This window comes from Panulirus ornatus, chromosome 10 (genome assembly GCF_036320965.1).
Source record: "Panulirus ornatus isolate Po-2019 chromosome 10, ASM3632096v1, whole genome shotgun sequence".
Lineage (NCBI taxonomy): Eukaryota > Metazoa > Arthropoda > Malacostraca > Decapoda > Palinuridae > Panulirus > Panulirus ornatus.
The window spans coordinates 30,387,542-30,413,087 of NC_092233.1; the positions used below are offsets into that span (position 1 = coordinate 30,387,542).

Below are 25,546 nucleotides of genomic sequence, written 5' to 3' on the forward strand. Positions count from 1 at the left end.
TCACCACACTACCAGGCAGTGGGGCACCACACCCAGGGGTCACCATACTACCAGGCAGTGGGGCACCACACCCAGGGGTCACCATACTACCAGGCAGTGAGGCATCACACCCAGGGGTCACCACACTACCAGGCAGTGGGGCACCACACCCAGGGGTCACCACACTACCAGGCAGTGGGGCACCACACCCAGGGGTCACCACACTACCAGGCAGTGGGGCACCACACCTAGGGGTCACCACACTACCAGGCAGTGGGGCACCACACCCAGGGGTCACCACACTACCAGGCAGTGGGGCACCACACCCAGGGGTCACCACACTACCAGGCAGTGGGGCACCACACCCAGGGGTCACCACACTACCAGGCAGTGGGGCACCACACCTAGGGGTCACCACACTACCAGGCAATGGGGCACCACATCCAGGAGTGTTCACACCACCAGGCATTGGGGCAACACACTCAGGGATCATCACACCACCAGGTAGTGGGGCACTACACCCAGTGGTCACCACACCACCAGGCAGTGGGCCATCACAACCAGGGGTCGTCCTGCCACCAGGCGTCGTCACACTAATAGGCAGTGGGTCATCATACCCAGAGGTTGTTACATCACCAGGTAGTCGGGGACGATACCCAAAGGTCGTCAGAATACCAGGCAATGGGACACCACACCTGCGGTGGTGGTGGTGGTGGTGGTGGTGGCAGTGGAGCAATATACCTAAAGGTCGTCACAATACCAACCAGTGGGGCACCACACCCGGGGGTCGTCACAACACCAGGCAATGGGGCACCATACCCAGGGGTCGTCACACCAACAGGCAGTGGGGCACCAACAGGCAGTGAGGCACCATATCCAGGGGTCATCACACCACCAGACAGTGGGGCACCACACCCAGGGATCGTCACACCACCAGGCAGTGGGGCACCACACCCAAAGGTCGTCACACCAACGAGCAGTGGGGCACCAAACCCAGGGGTCGTCACACTAACAGGCAGTGGGGCACCATACCCAGTGGGCGTTTCACCACCAAGCAATGGGGCACCACACCTAGGGGTCATCACACCACCAGGCAGTGGGCCTTCACAACCAGGGGTCGTCCCATCACCAGGCAGTGGGGCACGACACCCAAGAGTCGTACCACATCCAGGGGTCATCACATCACCAGACAGTGGGGCACCGCATCACCAGGCAATGGGTCATTACACCCAGGGATAGTCACACCACCAGACAGTGGGGCACCACATCCAGGGATAGTCACACCACCAGACAGTGGGACACCACATCCAGGGATCGTCACACCACCAGACAGTGGGGCACCACATCCAGGGATCGTCACACCACCAGACATTGGGGCACCACACCCAGGGATAGTCACACCACCAGACAGTGGGGCACCACATCCAGGGATCGTCACACCACCAGACAGTGGGGCACCACACCCAGGGATCGTCACACCACCAGACAGTGGGGCACCACACCCAAGGATCGTCACACCACCAGGCAGTGGGGCACCACATCCAGGGGTCGTCACACCACCAGGCAGTGGGGCACCACACCCAAGGATCGTCACACCACCAGGCAGTGGGGCACCACAAATGTGGTGTTGGATGTAACAAAGTGCTAGCTAGTCTTCCTAACACAGCCCTGTCCAACTTAACACAGCTCTGGTCATCTTGACACATCTCAAGTAATGTTAACACGACAATGGTTATCCTATCACAGTGCTGGTGTCCTAACACTACCTTACTCATCTAAAAACATTCATCGTCATTCTAACACAGCTCTGGCCATTAAAACACATCTCCAGTCATCTTATGAGTCCTGGTTGCCCTATCACAGCTCGGGTCATCCTAACAAAGCCTTGGAGCCCTCAACACAACCATGGTCATCTTAAAAACAGCCCTAACCATCTTAGCACAGCCCACGTCATCGTAGCACAGCCCTGACCACCTAACACAGTCGTGGTAACACTGACACAGTCCAGGTCATCCTAGCACAGCCCTGGTCATCCTAACAAAGCCTTGGATATCCTAACACAACCCTGGTCACTCCATCACAGCTGTGATCATTCTAACACAGCCCTGGTCATCGTGACACAGCCCCAGCCAGGTATCATAACAGTCTTGGTGATTATAACACAGTCACGATCATCTTAACATAGCAGTAAATAACCCTAACAAAGTCTTTGGTTAATCCAGCACACTTTTGGTTGCCGTAACACAGTCCTGGTCACACATCACAGTCACTGGTCATCCTAACACAGTTCTGATCATCCCAACACAGTCCTGGTTATCTTTACACACTTCTATTCACCCTAACACAGCCCTAGTTATTTCTAGATAGACTCAGCCACCCTCACACAACCCTAGTTATCTTTAAACAGCGCTGGCCATTCTAACAGAGCCATGGCTATCTTTACACTGCGATAGTCACCTTAACACAGCTCTGGTTATATCAACATAGCTATGACCATCCTAGCACAGCCCGAGTCATTCTTACACAACCCTAGTTATTCTAACAGCCTCAACCATACTAACACATCCCATGTTATTTTCAAACAGTTCTGGCAGTTCTAACACAGCCCTAGTTATATCTACACGATCCTGGGCATCATAACACAGGCCAGGTTATCTTTACAGTTCTGGCCACCCTAACACAGCCCTGGTTATCTTTAAACAGCTCTGGCCACCCTAACACGGCTCTAATTATCTTAACACAGCTACGGTCATCCTAACACAATCCACGCATTCCTGATCATCCTTACACAGCCCTACCTGTCCTAACACAGCCCTGGTAATCTTCACACATCTCTGACCATTCCAACACAGCCCTGGTTGCAACAGCTCTCGCCTCCCTAACGTAGCCCTGGATATGTTTAAACAGTTCTGGCCATTAACACAGCCCTGGTGACCTTTAAAGAACCCTTGCCACACTAACACAGCACTAATTGTCTTTGCATAGCTCTGGTCATTCTAAGACAGCCCTGGTCACCTTTAAACAGCTATGGCAACTCTAACACAGCCGTGGTTATCTTTATAAGTTTGGCCACCCTAACACAGCCATGGTTAAGTTTACTAAGCACTGGCCATCTAAATATAGCCTTGGTTACTTCTATACAGCTCTGGCCACCCTAACACAGCTCCTGCCTCCCTAAAAGAGCTTTGGTTATGTTACCACGGCTCTGGCCATGCTAACACAGCCCTGATTATGTTTATATAGTTCTGACCATTCTAACACTGCCTGGTTATCTCTAATAGCTCTGTCAATTCTAACACAGAACTGGTTATCTTTACAGTTGTAGCTTCCCTAACATAGTCCAGATTATCTTTACTCATACCCTTGGCCATGCCAACACAGCAATGACCACCCTAATTCAGCCCTGGTTATCTTTACTTAGCTCTGGTTATCTTAACACAGCCTTTATTTTCTTTGCATACAATTGGCCGTGCTAATACAGCCCTGGTTATCTTTAAACAACCCTGGCCATCCTAACACAGCCCTAGTTACCTATACACAGCTCTAGCGACTCTATCACAGCTTGGTTATCGTAGCACAGTCCTAGTTATCTTTACCCATACCTGGGCAACTTAACACAGTCCTGCCATTTTCACACAACTGTGGCCATTCTAACACAGCCCTGGTTATCTCTTTACATCCCTGGTTATCCTAACACAGCCCTGGTTACCATAAGTCAGCCCTGGCTATCTCTTTACATCCCTGGTTATCCTAACACAGCCCTGATTAACTTTACACAGCCATGGCCAACATAACACAGCCCTGGCCACTTTTGCACAGTTATGGCCATCGTAACACAGCCCTGGACACCACAGCACAAACTCTGTTATACTTACACAGCCCTGGCCACTCTCACATAGTCCTGGCCGCCCTCATTCAATCCAAGGTATCCTAACACAGCCCTATGTATCTAAACACAGCCTACACCTTCCTAGCATAGCCCAAAGCATCTGTACACACCCACAGTCTTACTGACATAGATTATGAAGACACAGCCCTGGTCAGCTACACAGCCCTGGTCAGCTACACAGCCCTGGTCAGCCACACAGCCCTGGTCAGCTACACAGCCCTGGTCAGCTACACAGCCCTGGTCAGCTACACAGCCCTGGTCAGCAACACAGTTCTGATCATTTTAACACGGTTATAATCATGTTATCAGTCCCGTTTATCCCCAGACAGCTTCAATTACCCTTAAACAGCCCTGTTCATGTGACTATTCTAACAGAGCCCTCATTAATACACTAACACTTCCTAACACTGTCATGGTCACTCTAACACATTCCTGGTCATCTTTTCGCGGTCTTAGTAATCTTAACATAGCCCTGGTCAACTCTACAAAGCCCTAGTAATCATTCCACAGTAACCCCAACCATCGTAACACAGTTCTGATTATTCTAACATAGCCTTGCTAATCTTTACATTTGCCGAGCCACCTTGACGTGGTCTGCGACACCCTAACACAGCTCTCTGCATATCAACAGCCCCAAGCCACTTCTACACAGCCCTGGTCAAGGTAACATTGATGTAGTCTTGTTGATCCACCAATGGTAACCCTAACACAGCCCTGGCTATTCTAAATCATCCATGACCATACTTAGGCAGTCCCCGTTATCTGATCATCTTATCACAGCCCTGGTCATCCTAACACAGCCCTGGTCACAGTGGAACAGTTCTATTCACTCTAACACAGTTATGGTAATTCTAATATAGCCCTAGGTATCCTAACACATCCCTGGTCACCTTAAAACAACCCTAACACAGCCTGGGTCACCTTAAAACAGCTCACACACAGTCTGGGTTACATTAAAATAACCATAGTAATCCTAACATAGCCCTGGTCATCGTAAGACAGTTCTGGTATCCTAACACAGCCCTGGTCGCCTCAACAAAGTCCCTCTAACAAGGGCTAACCTAACACAGGTTAGGTCCAGGTGACCACACAACTCTGGCCATCTTCACAGCCACGACTGGGGTAAACACAGCCTCTGGATGGCATAACAAAGCCCTCGTCATCCTATAATAGCTGGACTTATTTCCACACTTTCCCCAGTCATCCTAGCACAACTCTGGGTACCCTAATACGTCTTTAGTCACCCTAACACAGCAACTCTAACATAACTATCACTTAACAACACATCGCCTCATACAGAAAACACCCAAACAGACAACAGTACGAAATATTTTACATGTTGTCGTTTCGCTGGAGGGTGAAGGTCTGGCGCTGAAGACACACAACAGAAGTATGACGTATAACGAAGCTATGTGTGGGAAAGGTACGGAATGACGTAATCCAAAACACTTGACCGCTGAGGTGCGTTTTACTTAGCCGAGCAAGACGGCCGTCTGAGGTGCCAAGGGCCAGGGGCACGGTGAGGTGAGGGAAGGCTCGGAGGTGCGCGTGTTGTGGGAAAGGGCGTGATGTGAGAGAGGACGTGTTGTGGGGAGGACGTGTTGTGGGAGAGGACGTGTTGCGGGGAGGACATGTTGTGGAGGAAGACGTGTTGTGGGGAAGGGTGTGTTGTGGGGAAGGGTGTGTTGTGGAGGAAGACGTGTTGTGGGGAAGGGTGTGTTGTGGAGGAAGACGTATTGTGGGGAAGGGTGTGTTGTGGAGGAAGACGTGTTGTGGGGAAGGGTGTGTTGTGGAGGAAGACGTGTTGTGGGGAAGGGTGTGTTGTGGGGAAGGATGTGTTGTGGAGGAAGACGTGTTGTGGGGAAGGGTGTGTTGTGGAGGAAGACGTATTGTGGGGAAGGGTGTGTTGTGGGGAAGGGTGTGTTGTGGAGGAGGGGAGGTTGAGGGGGATGACGTTGTAAAGGAGAGCGAGGCGGTGGAGGTGCTGTAGACGAAAATGTGTAGAGTTACAAAGAAGACAGAAAACTCAAATACAAAAGTACAAGGAGGACAGAGCCCTGAATACAGAACAAGGACGACAGACCTAAATACAAATGTATATGATACGACAGAGTCCTAAATACAGGAATACAAGGACGACAGACCTGAATACAAGAGTACAAGATACGACAGAGACCTGAATACAAGAATACAAGGACGACAGACCTGAATATAAGAGTATAAGATACGACCGAAACCTGAATACAAGAATACAAGGACGACAGAAACCTGAATACAGGAGTAAAAGGACGAGAGACCTGAATACAGGAGTACAAGGACGATATATATACCTGAATACAAGAGTACAGGGACGACAGAGACCTGAATACAGGAGTACAAGGACAATATACCTGAATAAAAGAGTACATGGACGACAGAAACCTGCATACAGGAGTACAAGGACGATACAACCGAATACAAGACTACAAGAATGGTATATCTGAATACAGGAGTACAAAGGCGACAGAGACCCGAATACAGGAATATAAAGACGATATACCTGAATACAAAGGTACAAGGACGATATACTTGAATACAAAAGTAAAAGGACGATATACTTAAATACAGGAGTACAAGTACGACAGAAACCTGAATACAAGAATACAATGACGACAGAAACCTGAACACAGGAGTACAAGGCCGACAGAAACCTGAATACAGGAGTACAAGGACGACAGAAACCTGAATACAGGCGTACAAGGACAACAGAAACCTGAATACAAAAGTACAAGGACGACAGAAACCTGAATACAAGAGTACAAGAACGACAGAATCCTGAATACAAGAGTACAAGGCCGTCTGAAACCTGAATACAGGGGCACAAGGACGACAGAAACCTGATTACAGGAGTACAAGGACGACAGAAACGTGAATACAAGAGTACAAGGCCGACTGAAACCTGAATACAGGAGTACAAGGACGACAGAAACCTGAATACAAGAGTACAAGGACGACAGAAACCTGAATACAAGAGTACAAGGACGACAGAAACCTGAATACAAGAGTACAAGGACGACAGAATCTTGAATACAAGAATGCAAGGCCGACAGAATCCTGAATACAAGAGTACAAGGACGACAGAAACCTGAATACAGGAGTACGAGGACAACAGAAACCTGAATACAATAGTACAAGGAAGACAGAAACCTGAATACAAGAGTACAAGGACGACAGAAACCTGAATACAAGAGTACAAGGACGACAGAAACCTGAATACAAGAGTACAAGGACGACAGAAACCTGAATACAAGAGTACAAGGACAACAGAAACCTGAATACAAGAGTACAGGGACGACAGAAACCTGAATACAGGAGTACAATGACAACAGAAACCTGAATACAAGAGTACAAGGACGACAGAAACCTGAATACAGGAGTACAATGACAACAGAAACCTAAATACAAGAGTACAAGGACGACAGAAACCTGAATACAAGAGTACAAGGGCGACAGAAACCTGAATACAAGAGTACAAGGACGACAGAAACCTGAATACAAGAGTACAAGAACGACAGAAACCTGAATACAAGAGTACAAGGACGACAGAAACCTGAATACAAGAGTACAAGGACGACAGAAACCTGAATACAAGAGTACAAAGACGACAGACACCTGAATACAAGAGTACAAGGACGACAGAAACCTGAATACAAGAGTACAAGGACGACAGAAACCTGAATACAAGAGTACAAGGACTACAGAAACCTGAATACAAGAGTACAAGGACGACAGAAACCTGAATACAGGAGTACAAGGACGACAGAAACCTGAATACAAGAGTACAAGGACGACAGAAACCTGAATACAAGAGTACAAGGACGACAGAAACCTGAATACATGAGTACAAGGACGACAGAAACCTGAATACAAGAGTACAAGGACAACAGAAACCTGAATACAAGAGTACAAGGACAACAGAAACCTGAATGCAAGAGCACAAGAACGACAGAAACCTAAATACAGGAGAACCAGGAAGAGAAACACATATACAGAGTAAACCAACGACGGAGACGTGACGCAGGAGGGAGCAGTACAGTAAGAGGAGGAGCAACCGCAGCTGCCACCTGAACCAGCAACACATCCAGGACGACTCCAGGGGAAGGGGCGATAATGAAGAGGGTGATGGAGGACCAAGAAGTGATGGAGGACCAGGAAGTGATGGAGGATCAGGAGTGTGATGGAGGATGAGGAGGTGATGGAGGATCAGAAGTGTGATGGAGGATGAGGAGGTGATGGAGGACCAGGAGGTGATGGAGGATTAGGATGTGAAGGAGGACCAGAAGGTGATGGAGGAACAGGAGGTGATGGAGGATCTGGAGGTGATGGAGGACCAGGAAGTGATGGAGGATCAGAAGGTGATGAAGGATCAGAAGTGTGATGGAGGATGAGGAGGTGATGGAGGACCAGGAAGTGATGGAGGATCAGAAGGTGATGGAGGATCAGGAGTGTGATGAAGGATCAGAAGTGTGATGGAGGATGAGGAGGTGATGGAGGACCAGGAAGTGATGGAGGATCAGAAGGTGATGGAGGATCAGGAGTGTGATGAAGGATCAGAAGTGTGATGGAGGATGAGGAGGTGATGGAGGACCAGGAAGTGATGGAGGATCAGAAGGTGATGGAGGATCAGGAGTGTGATGAAGGATCAGAAGTGTGATGGAGGATCAGGAGGTGATGGAGGATCAAGATAGTGATGGAGGGCCAGGGGGTGATGGATGATCAGGAGGTGATGGAGGATTAGGATGTAAAGGAGGACCAGAAGGTGATGGAGGAACAGGAGGTGATGGAGGATCTGGCGGTGATGGAGGAGCAAGAGGTGATGGAGGATCACGATGATGATGGAGGACAAGGTGAGGGAAGATCAGGAGGATGATGGAGGACCAGGAGGTGATTGAGGAACAGGAGGTGATGAAGGATCAGGTGATGGAGGATAAGGAGGTAATGGAGGACCAGAATGTGATGGAGGACCAGGAGGTGATGGAGGGCCAGGAGGTGATGGAGGATCAGAAGATGATGAAGGATCAGGTGATGGAAGATCAGGGGGTGATGGAGGACTAGGAGGTGATAAACGACCAGGAGTGATGGAGGATCAGGAGGTGATGGGGGATCAGAGGGTGATGGAGGATCAGGAGGTGATGGGTGATTAGGTGATGGAGGGGTAGGTGTTGATGGGGGAGCAGGAGATGATGGAGGACCAGGTGATGAAAGATCAGGAGGTGATGGAGGATCAGGTGCTGATGGAGGATCAGGAGGTAATGGAGGATCAGGAGGTGATGGAGGATCAGAAGGTGACAGGAAATCAGAAGGTGATGGAGGACCAGGTGATGAAAGATCAGGAGGTGATGGAGGATCAGGTGGCGATGGAGGATCAGGAGGTAATGGAGGATCAGGAGGTGATGGAGGATCAAGAGGTGATGGAGGACCAGAAGGTGATAGGAAATCAGGAGGTGATGGAGGATCAGGGGGTGATGGAGGATCAGGAGGTGATGGAGGATCAGGTGGTGATGGAGGATCAGGAGGTAATGGAGGATCAGGAGGTGATGGAGGACCAGAAGGTGATAGGAAATCAGGAGGTGATGGAGGATCAGGGGGTGATGGAGGATCAGAAGATGATGTACGTCAGGAGGTGATGGAGGATCAAGGGGTGATGGAGGATCAAGGGGTGATGGAGGATCAGGAGGTGATGGAGGACCAGGAGGTGATGGAGGATCAGGTGATGATGGAGGATCAGGAGGTGATGTAGGAACAAGGGGTGATGCAGGATCAGGAGGTGATGGAGGATCAAGGGGTGATGGAGGACCAGGAGGTGATGGAGGACCAGGAGGTGATGGAGGATCAGGTGATGATGGAGGATCAGGAGGTGATGTAGGAACAAGGGGTGATGGAGGATCAGGAGGTGATGGAGGATCAAGGGGTGATGCAGGATCAGGAGGCGATGGAGGATCAGGAGGTGATGGAGGATCAGGAGGTGATGGAAGATCAGGTGGTGATGGAGGACCAAGAGATAGTGGAGAACCAGGAGGTGATGGAGGACTAGGAGATGATGAAGGACCGGGAGGTGATGGAGGACGGGGAGGTGATGGAGGACGGGGAGGTGATGGAGGACGGGGAGGTGATGGAAGACCATGAGATGATAGAGAACCAGGTGGTGATGGAGGACTCGGAGGTGATGGAGGACAGGAGGTGATGGAGGATCAGGAGGTGATGGAGGAACAGGAGGTGATGGAGGTGAATGGAGGTGAGGGAGGATCAGGTGGCGATGGAGGACCAGGAGGTGTGGATGACCAGGAAGCGTTGGAGGATCAGGAGGTGATGGAGGATCAGAAGGTGATGGAGGATCAGGATGCGATGGAGGACAAAGAGGTGGTGGAGGATCATGAGGAGATGGAGGACAACGAGGATGATGGAGGACCTGGAGGTGATGGAGGATAAGGCTAAGATGGAGGACCAGGAAGTGATGCAGGATTAGGGGTGATGGAAGATCATGAGGTGATGGAGGACCAAGAAATGACGGAGGATCAGGAGGTGATGGAGGATCAGGAGTAATGCAGTTTCAGTAGATGATGGAGGACCAAAAGGTGATGGAAAACCAGGAGTTGATGGAGGACAAGGAGGTGATGGAGGATAAGGAGGTGATGGAGGACAAGGAGGTGATGGGAGATTAGAAGTGTGATGAAGGATCAGGAGTGTGGTGGAGGACCAGAAGGTGATGGAGGATCAAGAGGTGATGGAAGACCAGAAGGTGATGTAGGACCAGTAGGAGATGGAAGATCAGGAGGTGATGGAGGACAAGGTGGTGATGGAGGACCAGGGAGTGATGGAAGACTAAGACGTGATGCAAGATCAGGTGGTGACGGAGGATCAGGAGGTGATGGAGGATCAGGAAGTGATGATGGATCAGGAAGTGATGGAGGATCAGGTGGTGATGGAGGACCAAGAGATAATGGAGAACCAGGAGGTGACGGAGGACTAAGAGGTGATGGACGACCAGGAAGTGATGGAGGACCGGGAGGTGACGGAGGATCAGGTGGTGATGGAGGAACAGATGATTGAGGTGATGGAGGTGAGAAAGGATAAGGTGAAGATGGAGGACCAAGAGGTGATGGAGGAACAGATGATGGAGGTGATGGAGGAACAGGTGATGGAAGTGATGGAGGAACAGGTGAAGTAGGTGAGGGAGTATCAGGTGGTGATGGAGGACCAAGAGGTGATGGGGGAACAGGTGACTGAGGTGATGGAGGTGAGAAAGGATCAGGTGAAGATGGAAGACCAAGAGGTGATAAAGGAACAGATGATGGAGGTGATGGAGGAACAGGTGATGGAGGTGAGGGAGGATCAGGAGGTGATGGAGGACTAGGAGATGATGGAGGATCAGGTGGTGATGGAGGAGCAGGAGGTGATGGAGGAGCAGGAGGTGATGGAGGACAAGGAGGTGATGGAGGATCAGGAGTGTGATGGAGGACCAGAAGGTGATGCAGGACCAAGAGGTGATGGAAGGCCAGAAGGTGATGGAGGGCCAGGAGGAGATGGAGGATCAGGAGGCGATGGAGGACTAGGAGGTGATGGATGGTCAGGAGGTGATGGTAGATCCGGAGGTGATGGAGGACCAACAGGTGATGGAGGATCAGGAGGAGATGGAGGATCAGGAGGTGATGGTGGACCAGGAGTTGATTGAGGATCAGGAGGTGATGGAGGACCAGGAGGTGATGGAAGATCAGTAAGTGATGGAAGATTAAAAGGTGATGGAGGACCAGAAGGTGATGGAGGACTAGAAGGTGACGGAGGACCAGGAGGATGATGGATTATCAGGAGGTGATGAAGGACCTGGAGATAATGGAGGACTAGGAGAAGATGGAGGAAATGAAGTGATAGAGGACCAGGAGGTGATGGAATATGTGGGTATGGGAAGGTACTAGTGTGTGGGTACGGGGAGGTACTGGTGTAGGGAGAAGGGAAGGTACTGGTGTGTGGGTACGGGGAGGTACTGGTGTGTGAAGGGAAGGTACTGGTGTGTGGGTACGGGGAGGTACTGGTGTGTGGGTATGGGAAGGTACTGGTGTGTGGATACGGGGAGGTACTGGTGTGTGGGTATGGGAAAATACTAGTGTGTGGGTAAGGGAAGGTACTGGTGTATGGGTACGTGGGGGTACTGGTGTGTGGGTATAGACAGATACTGGTGTGTGGGAATGGGAAGGTACTGGTGTGTGGGTATGGGAAAATACTTGTGTGTGGGTAAGGGAAGGTACTGGTGTGTGGGTACGGGGAGGTACTGGTGTGTGGGTATAGGTAGAGACTGGTGTGTGGGAATGGGAAGGTACTGGTGTGTGGGTATGGGAAGGTACTGGTGTGTGGGTACGGGGAGGTACTGGTGTGTGGGTATGGGAAGGTACTGGTGTGTGGGTATGGGAAGGTACTGGTGTGTGGGTAAGGGAAGGTACTGGTGTGTGGGTATGGGAAAATACTTGTGTGTGGGTAAGGGAAGGTAATGGTGTGTGGGTAAGGGAAGGTACTGGTGTGTGGGTACGGGAAGGTACTGGTGTGTGGTTATAGGTAGATACTGGTGTGTGGGAATGTGAAGGTACTGGTGTGTGGGTACGGGGAGGTACTGGTGTGTGATTATAGGTAGATACTGGTGTGTGGGTTGGGGAAGGTACTGGTGTGTGGGCACGGGGAGGTACTGGTGTGTGGGTATGGGAAAATACTTGTGTGTGGGTAAGGGAAGGTACTGGTGTATGGGTACGTGGGGATACTGGTGCGTGGGAATGGGAAGGTACTGGTGTGTGGGTCTAGATAGATACTGGTGTGTGGGAATGGGAAGGTACTGGTGTGTGGATATGGGAAAATACTTGTGTGTGGGTAAGGGAAGGTACTGGTGTGTGGGTACGGGGAGGTACTGGTGTGTGGGTATAGGTATATACTGGTGTGTGGGAATGGGAAGGTACTGGTGTATGGGTAAGGGAAGGTACTGGTGTCTGGGTATAGGAAGACACTGGTGTGTGGGGAAGGGAAGTATTGGTGTGTGGGGAAGGAAAGGTACTGGTGTCTGGGTATAGGAAGACACTGGTGTGTGGGGAAGGGAAGTATTGGTGTGTGGGGAAAGAAAGGTACTGGTGTCTGGGTATAGGAAGACACTGGTGTGTGGGGAAGGGAAGTATTGGTGTGTGGGGAAGGAAAGGTACTGGTGTGTGGGTACGGGGAGGTACTGGTGTGTGGGTATAGGTAGAAACTGGTGTGTGGGAATGGGAAGGTACAGGTATGTGGGAATGGGAAAATACTTGTGTGTGGGTATGGGAAGGTACTGGTGTGTGGGTATGGGAAGGTACTGGTGTGTGGATACGGAGAGGTACTGGCGTGTGGGTATGGAAAGGTACTGGTGTGTGGGTAAGGGAAGGTACTGGTGTGTGGGTATGGGAAGGTACTGGTGTGTGGGTATGGGAAAGTACTGGTGTGTGGATACGGAGAGGTACTGGTGTGTGGGTATGGAAAGGTACTGGTGTGTGGGTAAGGGAAGGTACTGGTGTGTGGGTATGGGAAGGTACTGGTGTGTGGGTATGGGAAGGTACTGGTGTGTGTGTAAGGGAAGGTACTGGTGTGTGGGTAAGGGAAGGTACTGGTGTGTGGGTATGGGAAGGTACTGGTGTGTGGGTAAGGGAAGGTACTGGTGTGTGGGTACGGGGAGGTACTGGTGTGTGGATACGGGAAGGTACTGGTGTGTGTGTAAGGGAAGGTACTGGTGTGCTGGTATGGGAAAGTACTGGTGCGGTTGGTATGGGAAAATACTTGTGTGTGGGTAAGGGAAGGTACTGGTGTGTGGATACGGAGAGGTATTGGTGTGTGGGTATGGAAAAGTACTAGTGTGTGGATAAGGGAAGGTACTGGTGTGTGGGTATGGGAAGGTACTGGTGTGTGGGTAAGGGAAGGTACTGGTGTAAGGGTACGGGTAGGTACTGGTGTGTGGGTTGGAAGGTACTGGTGTGTGGGTGTGGGATGGTACTGGTGTGTGGGTACTGGGAGGTACTGGTGTGTGGGTAAGGGTAGATATTGGTGTAAGGGTAAGGGAAGGTACTGGTGTGTAGGTAAGGGGAGGCACTGGTGTATGATTATGGGTAGGTACTGGTGTGTGGGTAAGGATAGGTGCTGGTATGTGAGGAAGGGAAGGTACTGGTGTGTGGAGAAGGGAAGGTACTGGTGTGTGGGTATGGGAGGGTACTTGTGTGTGGGGAAGGGAAGGTACTGGTGTGTGGGTATAGGAAGATACTGGTGTGTGGGGAACGGAAGGTATTGGTGTGTGGGGAACGGAAGGTAATTGTGTATGGATACGGGGAGGTACTGGTGTGTGGGTATGGATAGATACTAGTGTGTGGGTATGGGAAGGTACTGGTGTGTGGGTATGGGAAGGTACTGGTGTGTGGGTATGGGAAGGTACAGTTGTATGGGGAAGGGAAGGTACTGGTGGATGGGTATGGGAAGGTACTCTTGTGTATGTAAGGGAAGGTACTGGTGTGTGGGGAAGGGAAGGTACTGGTGTGTGGGTATGGGAAGGTACAGTTGTATGGGAAGGGAAGGTACTGGTGGATGGTATGGGAAGGTACTTGTGTGTGTGTAAGGGAAGGTACTGGTGTGTGGGAAGGGAAGGTACTGGTGTGTGGGTATGGGAAGGTACTGATGTGTGGGTAAGGGTAAGGTACTGGTGTGTGGGTATGGGAGGTACTGGTGTGTGGGTATGGGAAGTACGGTTGTATGGGTAGGGAAGGTACTGTGTGATGGGATGGGAAGGTATCTTGTGTGTGTATGGGAAGGTACTGGTGTGTGGGGAATGGAAGGTACTGGTGTGTGGGTATGGGAAGGTACTGGTGTGTGGGTAAGGGAAGGTACTGTGTGTGGGGAAGGGAAGGTACTGGTGTGTGGGTAAGGGAAGGTACTGGTGTGTGGGTAGGAAGGTACTGTGTGTGGGTAAAGGTAGGTACTGTGTGTGGGTAAGGTAGGTACTTGTGAGTGGGCAAGGAAGGTACTGGTGTGTAGATATGGGGAGGTACTGGTGTGTGGGTAAGGGAAGGTACTTGTATGTGGGTATGGGAAGGTACTGGTATGTGGGTATGGGAAGGTACTGGTGTGTGGGTATGGGAAGGTACTGGTGTGTGGGTATGGGAAGGTACAGTTGTATGGGGAAGGGAAGGTACTGGTGGATGGGTATGGGAAGGTACTCTTGTGTGTGTAAGGGAAGGTACTGGTGTGTGGGGAAGGGAAGGTACTGGTGTGTGGGTATGGGAAGGTACTAGTGTGTGGGTATGGAAGGTACTGATGTGTGGGTAAGGGAAGGTACTGGTGTGTGGGTATGGTAAGGTACTGGTGTGTGGATACTGGAAGATATTAGTGTGTGGGTATGGGAAGGTACTGGTGTGTGGGGAAAGGAAGGTACTGGTGTGTGGGTATGGGAAGGTACTGGTGTGTGGGTAAGGGTAGGTACTGGTGTGTGGGTATGGGATGGTACTGGTGTGTGGGTAAGGGAAGGTACTGGTGTGTGGGTAAGGAAAGGTACTGGTGTGTGGGTAAAGGTAGGTACTGGTGTGTGGGTATGGTAAGGTACTTGTGAGTGGGCAAGGAAGGTACTGGTGTGTAGATATGGGGAGGTACTGGTGTGTGGGTAAGGGAAGGTACTTGTATGTGGGTATGGGAAGGTACTGGTATGTGGGTATGGGAAGGTACTGGTGTGTGGGTAAGGGAAGGTACTGGTGTGTGGGTATGGGAAGGTACTGGTGTGTGGGTAAGGGAAGGTACTTGTATGTGGGTATGGGAAGGTACTGGTGTGTGGGTAAGGGAAGGTACTTGTATGTGGGTATGGGAAGGTACTGGTATGTGGGTATGGGAAGGTACTGGTGTGTGGGTAAGGGAAGGTACTGGTGTGTGGGTATGGGAAGGTACTGGTGTGTGGGTAAGGGAAGGTACTGATGTGTGGGTAAGGGAAGGTACTGGTGTGTGGGTAAGGGAAGGTACTGATGTGTGGGTAAGGAAAGTTACTGGTGTGTGGGTAAGGGAAGGTACTGGTGTGTGGGTATGGGAAGGTACTGGTGTGTGGGTAAGGGGAGGTACTATTGTGTGGGTAAGGGAAGGCACTGGTGTGTTGTTATGGGAAGGTACTGATGTGTGGGTAAGGGAAGGTACTGTTGTGTGGGTATGGGAAGGTACTGGTGTGTGGGTGAGGGGAGGTACTGTTGTGTGGGTAAGGAAAGGTACTGGTGTGTGGTTATGGGAAGGTACTGGTGTGTGGGTAAGGGAAGGTAATGGTGTGTGGGTATGGTAAGGTACTAGTGTGTGGGGAAGGGAAGGTACTGGTGTGTGGGTATGGTAAGGTACTGATGTGTGGGTATGGTAAGGTACTGGGGTGTGGGTATGGGAAGGTACTGGTGTGTGGGTAAGGGAAGGTGCTGGTGTGTGGGTATGGGAAGGTACTGGTGTGTGGGTATGGGAAGGTACTGGTGTGTTGGTATGGGAAGGTACTGGTGTGTGATTAAGGGAAGGTACTGGTGTGTGGGTATGGGAAGGTACTGGTGTGTGGGTAAGGGTAGGTACTGATGTGTGGGTAAGGGAAGGTACTGGTGTGTGGGTATGGGAAGATACTGGTGTGTGGGTATGGGAAGGTACTGGTGTGTGGGTAAGGGAAGGTACTGGTGTGTGGGGAAGGGAAGGTACTGGTGTGTGGGTATGGGAAGATACTGGTGTGTGGGTATGGGAAGGTACTGGTGTGTGGGTATGGGAAGGTACTGGTGTGTGGGTAAGGGAAGGTACTGGTGTGTGGGGAAGGGAAGGTACTGGTATGTGGGTAAGGGAAGGTACTGGTGTGTGGGTATGGGAAGGTACTGGTGTGTGGGTAAGGGAAGGTACTGGTGTGTGGGTAAGGGAAGGTACTGGTGTGTGGGTATGGGAAGGTACTGGTGTGTGGGTAAGGGACGGTACTGGTGTGTGGGGAAGGGAAGGTACTGTGTGATGTAGGTGTGAGGTTTTGGTGTATGGCCAGTTATTCTCTGTGGGATGGAGGTGGGAGGTTTTGGTGTATGGCCAGGTATTCTCTCTGGGATGGAGGTGGGAGGTTGTGGTGTATGGCCAGTTATTCTCTGTGGGATGGAGGTGGGAGGTTGTGGTGTATGGCCAGGTATTCTCTGTGGGATAGAGGTGGAGGTTTTGGTGTATGGCCAGGTATTCTCTGTGGGATAGAGGTGGGAGGTTGTGGTGTATGGCCAGGTATTCTCTGGCAGCAACACAAGACCTTCATGCCAATGGTCGACAGCCAATACCGTCCACGTGCAGACCAAACAGCAGCAGCCGTGCCCATAACAAGCTAAAGCTCTCTAACTTGGCTTGTTTAGATATTCTAGGGATATGAAGTGTGTTGTAGCCTCTGTATTGGTTATAAACTTCAGATATTGTGCGGTGTGCCAGCAGGTCTGCTTCTGTAGCACGATGGTTTTGTTCAGACCAGTGTTGCTACACATGTTAAGTTATCTATCCCGACGAAAGAGGATGTTCCTAGCTACTTCCTACCAGCTCTATTTGCAGGCCTATACCAGGGCACGCCTCTCACTTCCCTTGAGAGACGTTCTGGTCACCAGTCTGCACCAAGGGATGGCGCTTACCAAAAATGAGCTGCTCTGGTCCCAGGCCTGCACAACAGGACGCCTCTTAACAGCTTTAGTTCTCGGTTTGTCCCATAGGACGTCCCTCATCAGCTCTGGCCCCCCAGCATCTATCAGAGGACGTCCCTCAGCAGCTGTGGTCCCTAGCCTGTACCAGAGGACGTCCCTCAGCAGCTGTGGTCCCTAGCCTGTACCAGAGGACGTCCCTCAGTAGCTGTGGTCCCTAGCCTGTACCAGAGGACGTCACTCAGTAGCTCTGGCCCCCAGCCAATACCAGAGGACGTCCCTCAGCAGCTCAGGGCCCTAGTAAGTGCTAGAGGACGTCCCTCAGTAGCTCTGACCCAAAGCCAGTACCAGAGGACGTCCCTCAGCAGCTCTGGCCCCCAGCCTGTACCAGAGGACGTCTCTCAGCAGCTCTGGCTCCCAGCCTGTACCAGAGGACGTCCCTCAGTAGCTCTGACCCCCAGCCAGTGCTAGAGGACGTCCCTCAGCAGCTCTGGCCCCTAGCCAGTACCAGAGGACGCCCCTCACTCCTAAAAGCACACTCGTGACCAAACATCCACATGCACCGCCCTAAGAGTGAGGGAAGGTAGCCCGGGGACGACCAAGGCCCACCCCGGCATCAGCCACGTTGCGCACACAGAAAGCGGCTACTCACCTTGGAAACCGGCTGAATACATTGATGACACATGAAAAGAAAGAGAAATAATCACATTACCAAATGATATGGGGTAGGAAATGCGGACTTAAAGATTATCAAACCCATACAAATGCATGGCAAGTAATCTACTTTAAACTTATACATCTATGCTGCTTCTCATCAGCCTGAGTCATGCGTCAAACAGCCAAAAATTCTAAATAAAATAAAATGAGAATGAAAGCGAATACATTTAAAAATCTACAGTAGAGTACAACATAAAGCAACAGATAATGAATGACAATGACTAAAAAGAGACTGGATAATGTCTTGTAGAGGCTGGGCAGTGTCTTGTAGTAGGTGGCAGGAGGGCGGGCGAGGCGCCGCGCGACCAACCACACACACACACACACACACACACACACACACACACACCACTCAACATACACTTAGATGAAATCTGAGTCACACTCTTCACACGCGAACGGCCAACACAACACAACACAGCACGGGAGCCGCCAACACAACACACAAATGGCCAACGCAACAAACACGTCACAAAATGAGGAAGATGTAGCAGGGAAGAGGTGAGTGGGGCGGCGACGCAGTACTCTACCACAGTCCTCCTCACACTAGTCACCTCCATTGATTACCAAGGAAATCCTATCACAGAGACCGGGAGTAACTGACATGGACAAGTACCAGGGGTCTGGATCAGCCAGGTGGTCAAACCACCTAGACAAGAACCAGGAGTATGGGTCAGCCAGGTGGTCACACTTTCGGGAAAAGTACCAGGGGTCTGGATCATGCCAGGTGGTCAAATCACCTGGATAAGTACCAGGAGTCTGGCCCGGCCACAAGGCCACACCAGCAGGACTAGTGCCAGGGACCTGGGTCAGCCGGGTGGCCACTCCAGGTCACTACAGATAACAAAATCCACCAAAACACAAGTAAGTGTGAAGATAAGGATGATTGAGGCCAATTAAAAATCATACCTCAAAATATCATTCCTTCTACAAGATCTTGAGTCATGATGTGTGCTGTATGTATGCCTGGACCCCTCCTGTCATGGTAACAATCTGTCTTACTATGGCAACCTTTAAGACGCATTCCATGGTAGAATTTACAGGCCTACGCACGGCCCTTGTGCGCAGTCTGGGAAAAACTACAGTGGAAAGAAACAGCGAGCCGACGTATTCTTTCCTAACATTAAAACTTTGTTCAAGTGGCAGTGGTCGGCGGTGGGAGCAGCGGCGGTGGCGGCGATCCAGCAGCACCCGCCGCCGCCCCCGCCCGCCGCCGCTACAATCACTGTCTGCCGCGATTCAAAATCTATTTAGTGGTAAACCAATTAGAAGTGCGCGTGTTGATTCCTATCCCCTGGGGGCGCGGGGCTCAGTTGGCTGGCAAAGGCCCTTGATATTGCCCTGGGCTATTCCTTCCCCTTAACTGGTCCCGCGGGAGGCGCTGGTCAGTCTGCGCCGAGGGGAGGTGGTACACAAAACCCTCACGCACTATTTTCACGCCCTCCCCGCCAAAATTAACAGGTAAACGGTTTCTCTTCCCCCGTACCTTCACACGCTCCCACGTCCGCCCCTCTTCCATGCTTCTTGTTTGTGACCTGTCTTTTTTCCTCTCGTGTGAGGGGAAAGGAACGAAGATGCTTTGTGGGCAGTTGTTTTTTGTGGATGTTGTGAGGAGGACTTTATGGACGAGGCAAATAGCGTCGAGCTGCTGCGAGAGGGGGTGTCAGCGCCTGGCTTGACCTGAATGTAATTACCGGGTCTTGTGGCCCTCCACTCTGACGAGGGGACGCCGGCCATTAGCGTGGCCGTCTTGGCCAGCAGTCTGTGGGGCGTTACAACCTACTATTTTCATGCTACTCCCTCACCAGAACCGGCTATTTAGCCTCCTGCAGCCGGGCACTCCACCTGGCCCCCGGCTTAATAACAAGGACTTAAGATGAAATGGTTCTCAGGGATAGAGAGGCGGCCTGGCTGCCTGGCTGGCAGGGTAGGTAGGGCCGGCCGCCGTCTCCGGCCTCCATCAGCTGTGGTCGTCCAGGGATTTACATTTGTACTAAAACAAGACGCACGGCCTGTGCTGAGGGGGAGGATGGAGCATGCTGATGGGGAGACGGGGGCTGAAACAGCTTGGGAAGGGAGGGCGTGAAGGACGGGTGATGGGGAGAAATGTAGCAGTCTGGGGAGAAGAGGTTGTACAGGACGGGTGATGGGGAGAGCTGTAGCAGTCTGGGGAAGGGAAGAGTGTTGAGTACGGGTAATGGGGAAGAGAGAGGGCCGGGAGGCACAAATATGGCAGCACTGGGGTAAAGTGTTTTAAGTGAGGCAGTCATGGCAGGTTTGGTGGCAAGTGTCGTCTGACTCACTGTAACGCTGTTCTTCGTGGAGTTAAGTACACCTACATGAATGAACAGCAAGTGTGCTCCTGTGACTTCGTCAACTAATGGATCTTCCTACTCCTGTACCGAGATCTTCTAGTACAACTTGTACAATTCAATCTTTTTCTCTTCCCACCTCATCAACCTATCCCTAATTCTCCGCTCTTTTAGGCACCGTATTCTCCTGTACCTCTGAGGGATTCTACGTGTAGTCTCCCCTCCCACTGAACCTCTGCCCTCTCCTAAACGCTCCTCGGGTAAGGTTTTGCGTTTACCTTCCCAGCTACGAGTGCACAAGGCATGTGGTCCGGCTGGCATTGCTCCACGTGTCTTGAGAAGGTGCTCCTCTGAGCTGTCTCCGACCCTTTCTCGTCAATTTAGTGTCTGTCTAAAAACCTAAATATTCGTCTCTTCTCGGAAGCATTCCTAGTGTAGCCCATCCTAAGAAAGAGATCCGTTTTAACTGTACTGGCTGCCATCTCTCTCTCTCTCTCTCTCTCTCTCTCTCTCTCTCTCTCTCTCTCTCTCTCTCTCTCTCTCTCTCTCTCCGTCGCTTCTTCTGTCTTCAAAGTCCTCGAGACTCTGCTTTCTCCCATTATCGTAAACACCTAAGAGTCCCATTCCCATTTCTCACAACAGTGACCCATACTTCCTGGTGCAAGATCTACTGGTCATCTGAGCGACGAGTTCTCTCCCCAAAGGGATTTTGGTGAACCATTCGTCGCGGTGTTCATCTGGAGAGCACTTGGCAGAGTGTGGCAATAGGTTTTGTTTTCTTAGCTTCCTTCCCTGAATTTCCAACCTCTGTCTGAACCTCCTGTCGCTCCATCATGGTAGTCGTAGATGGAACTATCCTGCAGTCTCTCCATCATGGTAGTCGTAGATGGAACTATCCTGCAGTCGCTCCATCATGGTAGTCGTAGATGGAACTATCCTGCAGCCGCTCCATCATGGTAGTCGTAGATGGAACTACTTCTCCATCTCATCTCGTTAACAGAGGTGTTTCTCATGGTTATGTATAGTCGCTCCATACATAATCTTTCCTCAGTCTATAACAATGTTCACTTTTCTGTATACAGACTTCAACTTCCATTCCCTCCCTCCTCCCTCCGGTCCACCTCCTGCTCCTCCTCCTCGTGTTGAGTATATTTCCTCTCTTCATTCGGCCATGTGCAGCACCTCGCAACAAGGGACCACCACTCACCTGGTTCAATCCAGCAGTGCAGAAGCGCAGCGTCTCTTTCCATATCTCCTTAGTTTCCCCACACTCCAGTATCACAACACGACACTCCAACCTTGTAATAACACCAACATCTTGGCTACAACTATAATCTTCCTCCCCACCATAGCGGGAGCCCCATATGATATGCTTCCCTGAAGCTACGCGCGTTACGTGGCAGTCACAATTACTATTCTTGTGAGCAGCTATTATATATATATATATCTATCTATCTACAGGCGTCTCGTTCCTCCCTTGTGTGGAGCACTGCCTGCATCTTCCTCCACCTTCATTAGCCAGAGTGGGATCAGAAACATTCTCCCTCATTAACCTTCCTGCCACCACCTCTCCTCAACCATCCCTCTCCATCTGCCGTGAAGTTGCTGCCCCCCCCCCCCCCTCTCTCTCTCTCTCTCTCTCTCTCTGTTCTAGAGGCATCGCATGCCACTCCAGCCACTGCTCTCGTGAGGTGTCTGCGTGTGTCGCAGCCAAGACGACATGCGACGGGCTGCTGCTTCCTATAGCTTGTGTGTGGAGGCCGGCCACACGAGGACACGTCCTTACCCTGAAGAGCAAAGCTGCTGAATTCTCTTCTTTCTCTCGTTATTTCCTCTTCCCCCGACATTCAAGAATCAGGTCTACAAACATCCGAGGAACGCAAAAATATCCTCAGGTTTCTTTTCTTATACATTATATTTTCCCTTCGTCTGCGACATGAACATGTCCTTGCCTGTGCCATGCTTGTTACTGGAAATTGTGATGACAGGTGTGGTATGGCAGTAGTACAGGTGTGGTGGGGCAGTGGTGACAGGTGTGGTGGGGGCAATGGTGACAGGTGCGGTGGGGCAGTGGAGACAGGTGTGGTGGGGCAGTGGTACAGATGTGATGGGGCAGTGGTGACAGGTGTGATGGGGGCAGTGGGGACAGGTGTGGTGAGGCAGTGGTGACAGGTGTGGTGAGGCAGTGGTGACAGGTGTGGTGTGGCAGTGGTACAGGTGTGGTGCTGCAATGGTGACAGGTGTGGTGGGGCAGTGGTGATAGGTGTGGTGGGGCAGTGGTACAGGTGTGGTGGGGCAGTGGTGACAGGTTGGTGGGGCAGTGGTGACGGGTGTGGTGGGCAGTGGTGACAGGTGTGCTGGGCAGTGGTGACAGGTGTGCTAAGCAGTGGTGACAGGTGTGGTGGGGCAGTGGTACAGGTGTGGTGGGGCAGTGGTGACAGGTGTGGTGGGGCAGTGGTGACAGGTGTGGTGGGCAGTGGTGACAGGTGTGGTGGGGCAGTCGTGACAGGCGTGGTAGGGAAGTGGTGACAGGCGTGGTAGGGAAGTGGTGACAGGCGTGGTAGGGAAATGGTGACAAGTGCGGTGGGTAATGGTGAAAATTGAGTTGGAGTGGTGATGATAGATTGTAGTGACAGCTGTGGTGGGTACTAATGACACTTGTGGTGGGAAAGTGATGATCACATGGAACCAGGCGGGTCGTGCAGGTGTGGGGGCGGCAGGAGGGCCGTACAGATATTGGGGGGAGGACCGTACAATTGTAGGGGCGGCAGAAGGACCGTACAGGTGTGGGGCGGCCGAAGGGCCGTGCAGGTGTAGGGCGGCAGGAGGGCCGTACAGGTGTGGGGGCAGCAGGAGGGCTGTACAGGTGTGGGGGCGGCAGGAGGGCCATACAGGTGTAGGGGCGGCAGGAGGGCCGTACAGGTGTGGGGACAGCATGAGGGCCGAATAGGTGTGGGGCGGCAGGAGGGCCGTACAGGCGTGGGGGCGGCAGGAGGGCCGTAAAGGCGTGGGGGCGGCAGGAGGGCCGTACAGGCGTGGGGGCGGCAGGAGGGCCGTACAGCCTAGCTCTGCATCAGGTCGTGGAGTAACACTACATCAGCGGCGGCCGCCACCTGTGGGGCAGATCTTGCCACCCAGCAAATATCACACTCTTATTTTTGCTGACGGTGTCTCCTGCACCTGCCGCCCACACCTGAGGCCCAGCACACCTGGTGGGCCGGGCAGCAGTGCCATCTGCATCTGCCGCCCACATCTGAGGCCCAGCACACACCTGGCTGGGCGGGGCGGGGCGGGGGCGGGGCAGGAGGAGAGGGGCGGCCAGGTGGAGCTAGCGATGGTCGACGTCGGCGCCTGTGACTGCCCCGGGGGTCCATGACCCGACATTCGCCTACAATTTATGGCCATAATTACTGAATAAAAATGGTGGCCGTTTTTGAACGGGTTTCCCGCGTAAATCAAAGCGGGCGTCGTTACTTTTGGCGCGTTTAATCGGCGGGTCGCAGCGGGGTGGCGGGAACGCGGCCGCGGAGCGCCACCCGCCCCGCCGCCCAATCACTGGGGGTGGCCCGCGCGGACTGTGACGTCACCGAATTTTAGCCAATACCGGGAAGGCTTCGGCAGCACCGTCAGCCAGCCCCGGACGCTGATTGGTTGGGAGGCTGAGGGGTGGCCGGGGCTCCGCTTGCTCGCCCCGGCCCGGACGCCGCCGGGACCAGCAACCAGTTGCCCCCTGCTTGAAAACTGCTTGATGTAATTATTCAATTATCATCCCGCAAGCTGAGCCTCAGACCAACATAATGAGCAGTAATGCAAAAAATGTTCGTATCCCGAGAGCTGATGAGGTGCGCTGCTGTGTGTGTGTGTGTGCGTGGGGCGTCCCCCGTGTCCCACCCCATATAGTAATGTCATTATCATATCCCAATACTAACGTTATCAACATGTCAGACTAATAATCAAAATATATCCATGGAAATGTTCGTCACCCTCCGTCAGCAGGAGGCCGGGTCCTAGCCAGCCCCTCCCCCCGGCCCGGTCTGTGTTGTTCCAGTGTATAATCGGGGTTAATATGTTACCCCAGCGTGTGTAGCAGCCGAGCCAGGGCTGCTGGCCCGCCTGTCAACCGCTGGGGAGGATGGCACCCGATCCACGCTCATAAACTGGCGGTTCTCTTGGTCACCAGCCAGTGTGGAGGGCCAGGCTGGTGGCTCGGGATGTGCCTGCCACCCGGCCTCTAGCAGGATCACCAGCTGTGTGGTCACTCCCAGGGCCGTACGTTACACCACTGCCATTCTGATGGCATCACCAGGAGAGGTCACGTCTGGACGATGTATGACATTATCTTGCATGATGTTCCACTTGTCCCTCAACCCTGAGTCTTCATGGCTATGTCACAGCCTCTATGCCAACAAGCGTGCCACACAAACACATCCTCGACCTGGCATTAAGCAGGAGGGAGGGACGATACGCATCTTTCATTCTTCCACAGCACACCTACCCCACCCTCGCCTGGTGCTCCGCCACCACACACCAGCTGGCGGAGGTGTACAGACGAGTATGCATGATCATCCTGAGTCCCTCTTACACCACACATCATGAGACAATGACCGCACGTCCTCCTACCTCTCTCTCTCTCCAGCTATCCCCTGGACCACAAACAACTGGTCAGGATGAAGATACTGCACCATCCCCGCCACCGTCACTTCTTGCCACCACAAGATCCCTCATTCCCGGGTTGCAATTCGCCTTCATGGCCGCAGCGAGCCCAACCGAATCCGTAGGGAGCATTACAAGGTAATCCTCATTCTGACCGATTTAAACCTAATCATCAATAATCATCCATAATCATCAGTAATCATCCATAATCATCCATAATCATCAACAGGTTCGTCTTACCTCAGACTGTCTTACTGTAAAGACTGTATGTCTAACAGTTCCATCCCCCCACCCACACTTGCTGTAGCGCCACTTCTAGGATG

The 25,546-nt window shown here is 52.0% G+C and overlaps 1 protein-coding gene across 27 annotated transcripts in view; it reads right to left on the minus strand.

The window, feature by feature from the left end:
• The window catches only part of LOC139750871 (one cut domain family member 2-like), a 636,939-nt gene that overhangs the window by 223,165 nt on the left and 388,228 nt on the right, over positions 1-25,546 (minus strand). For 23 of the 27 annotated variants that reach the window (XM_071665708.1, XM_071665712.1, XM_071665710.1 and 20 more), the window contains one exon: positions 18,194-18,205. The exons of the other annotated variants lie outside the window; for them this stretch is intronic. In XM_071665708.1, coding sequence (XP_071521809.1) covers positions 18,194-18,205 — 12 coding nt within the window. The remainder of the gene's footprint in view (positions 1-18,193; positions 18,206-25,546) is intronic. 27 annotated transcript variants of the gene reach the window in all.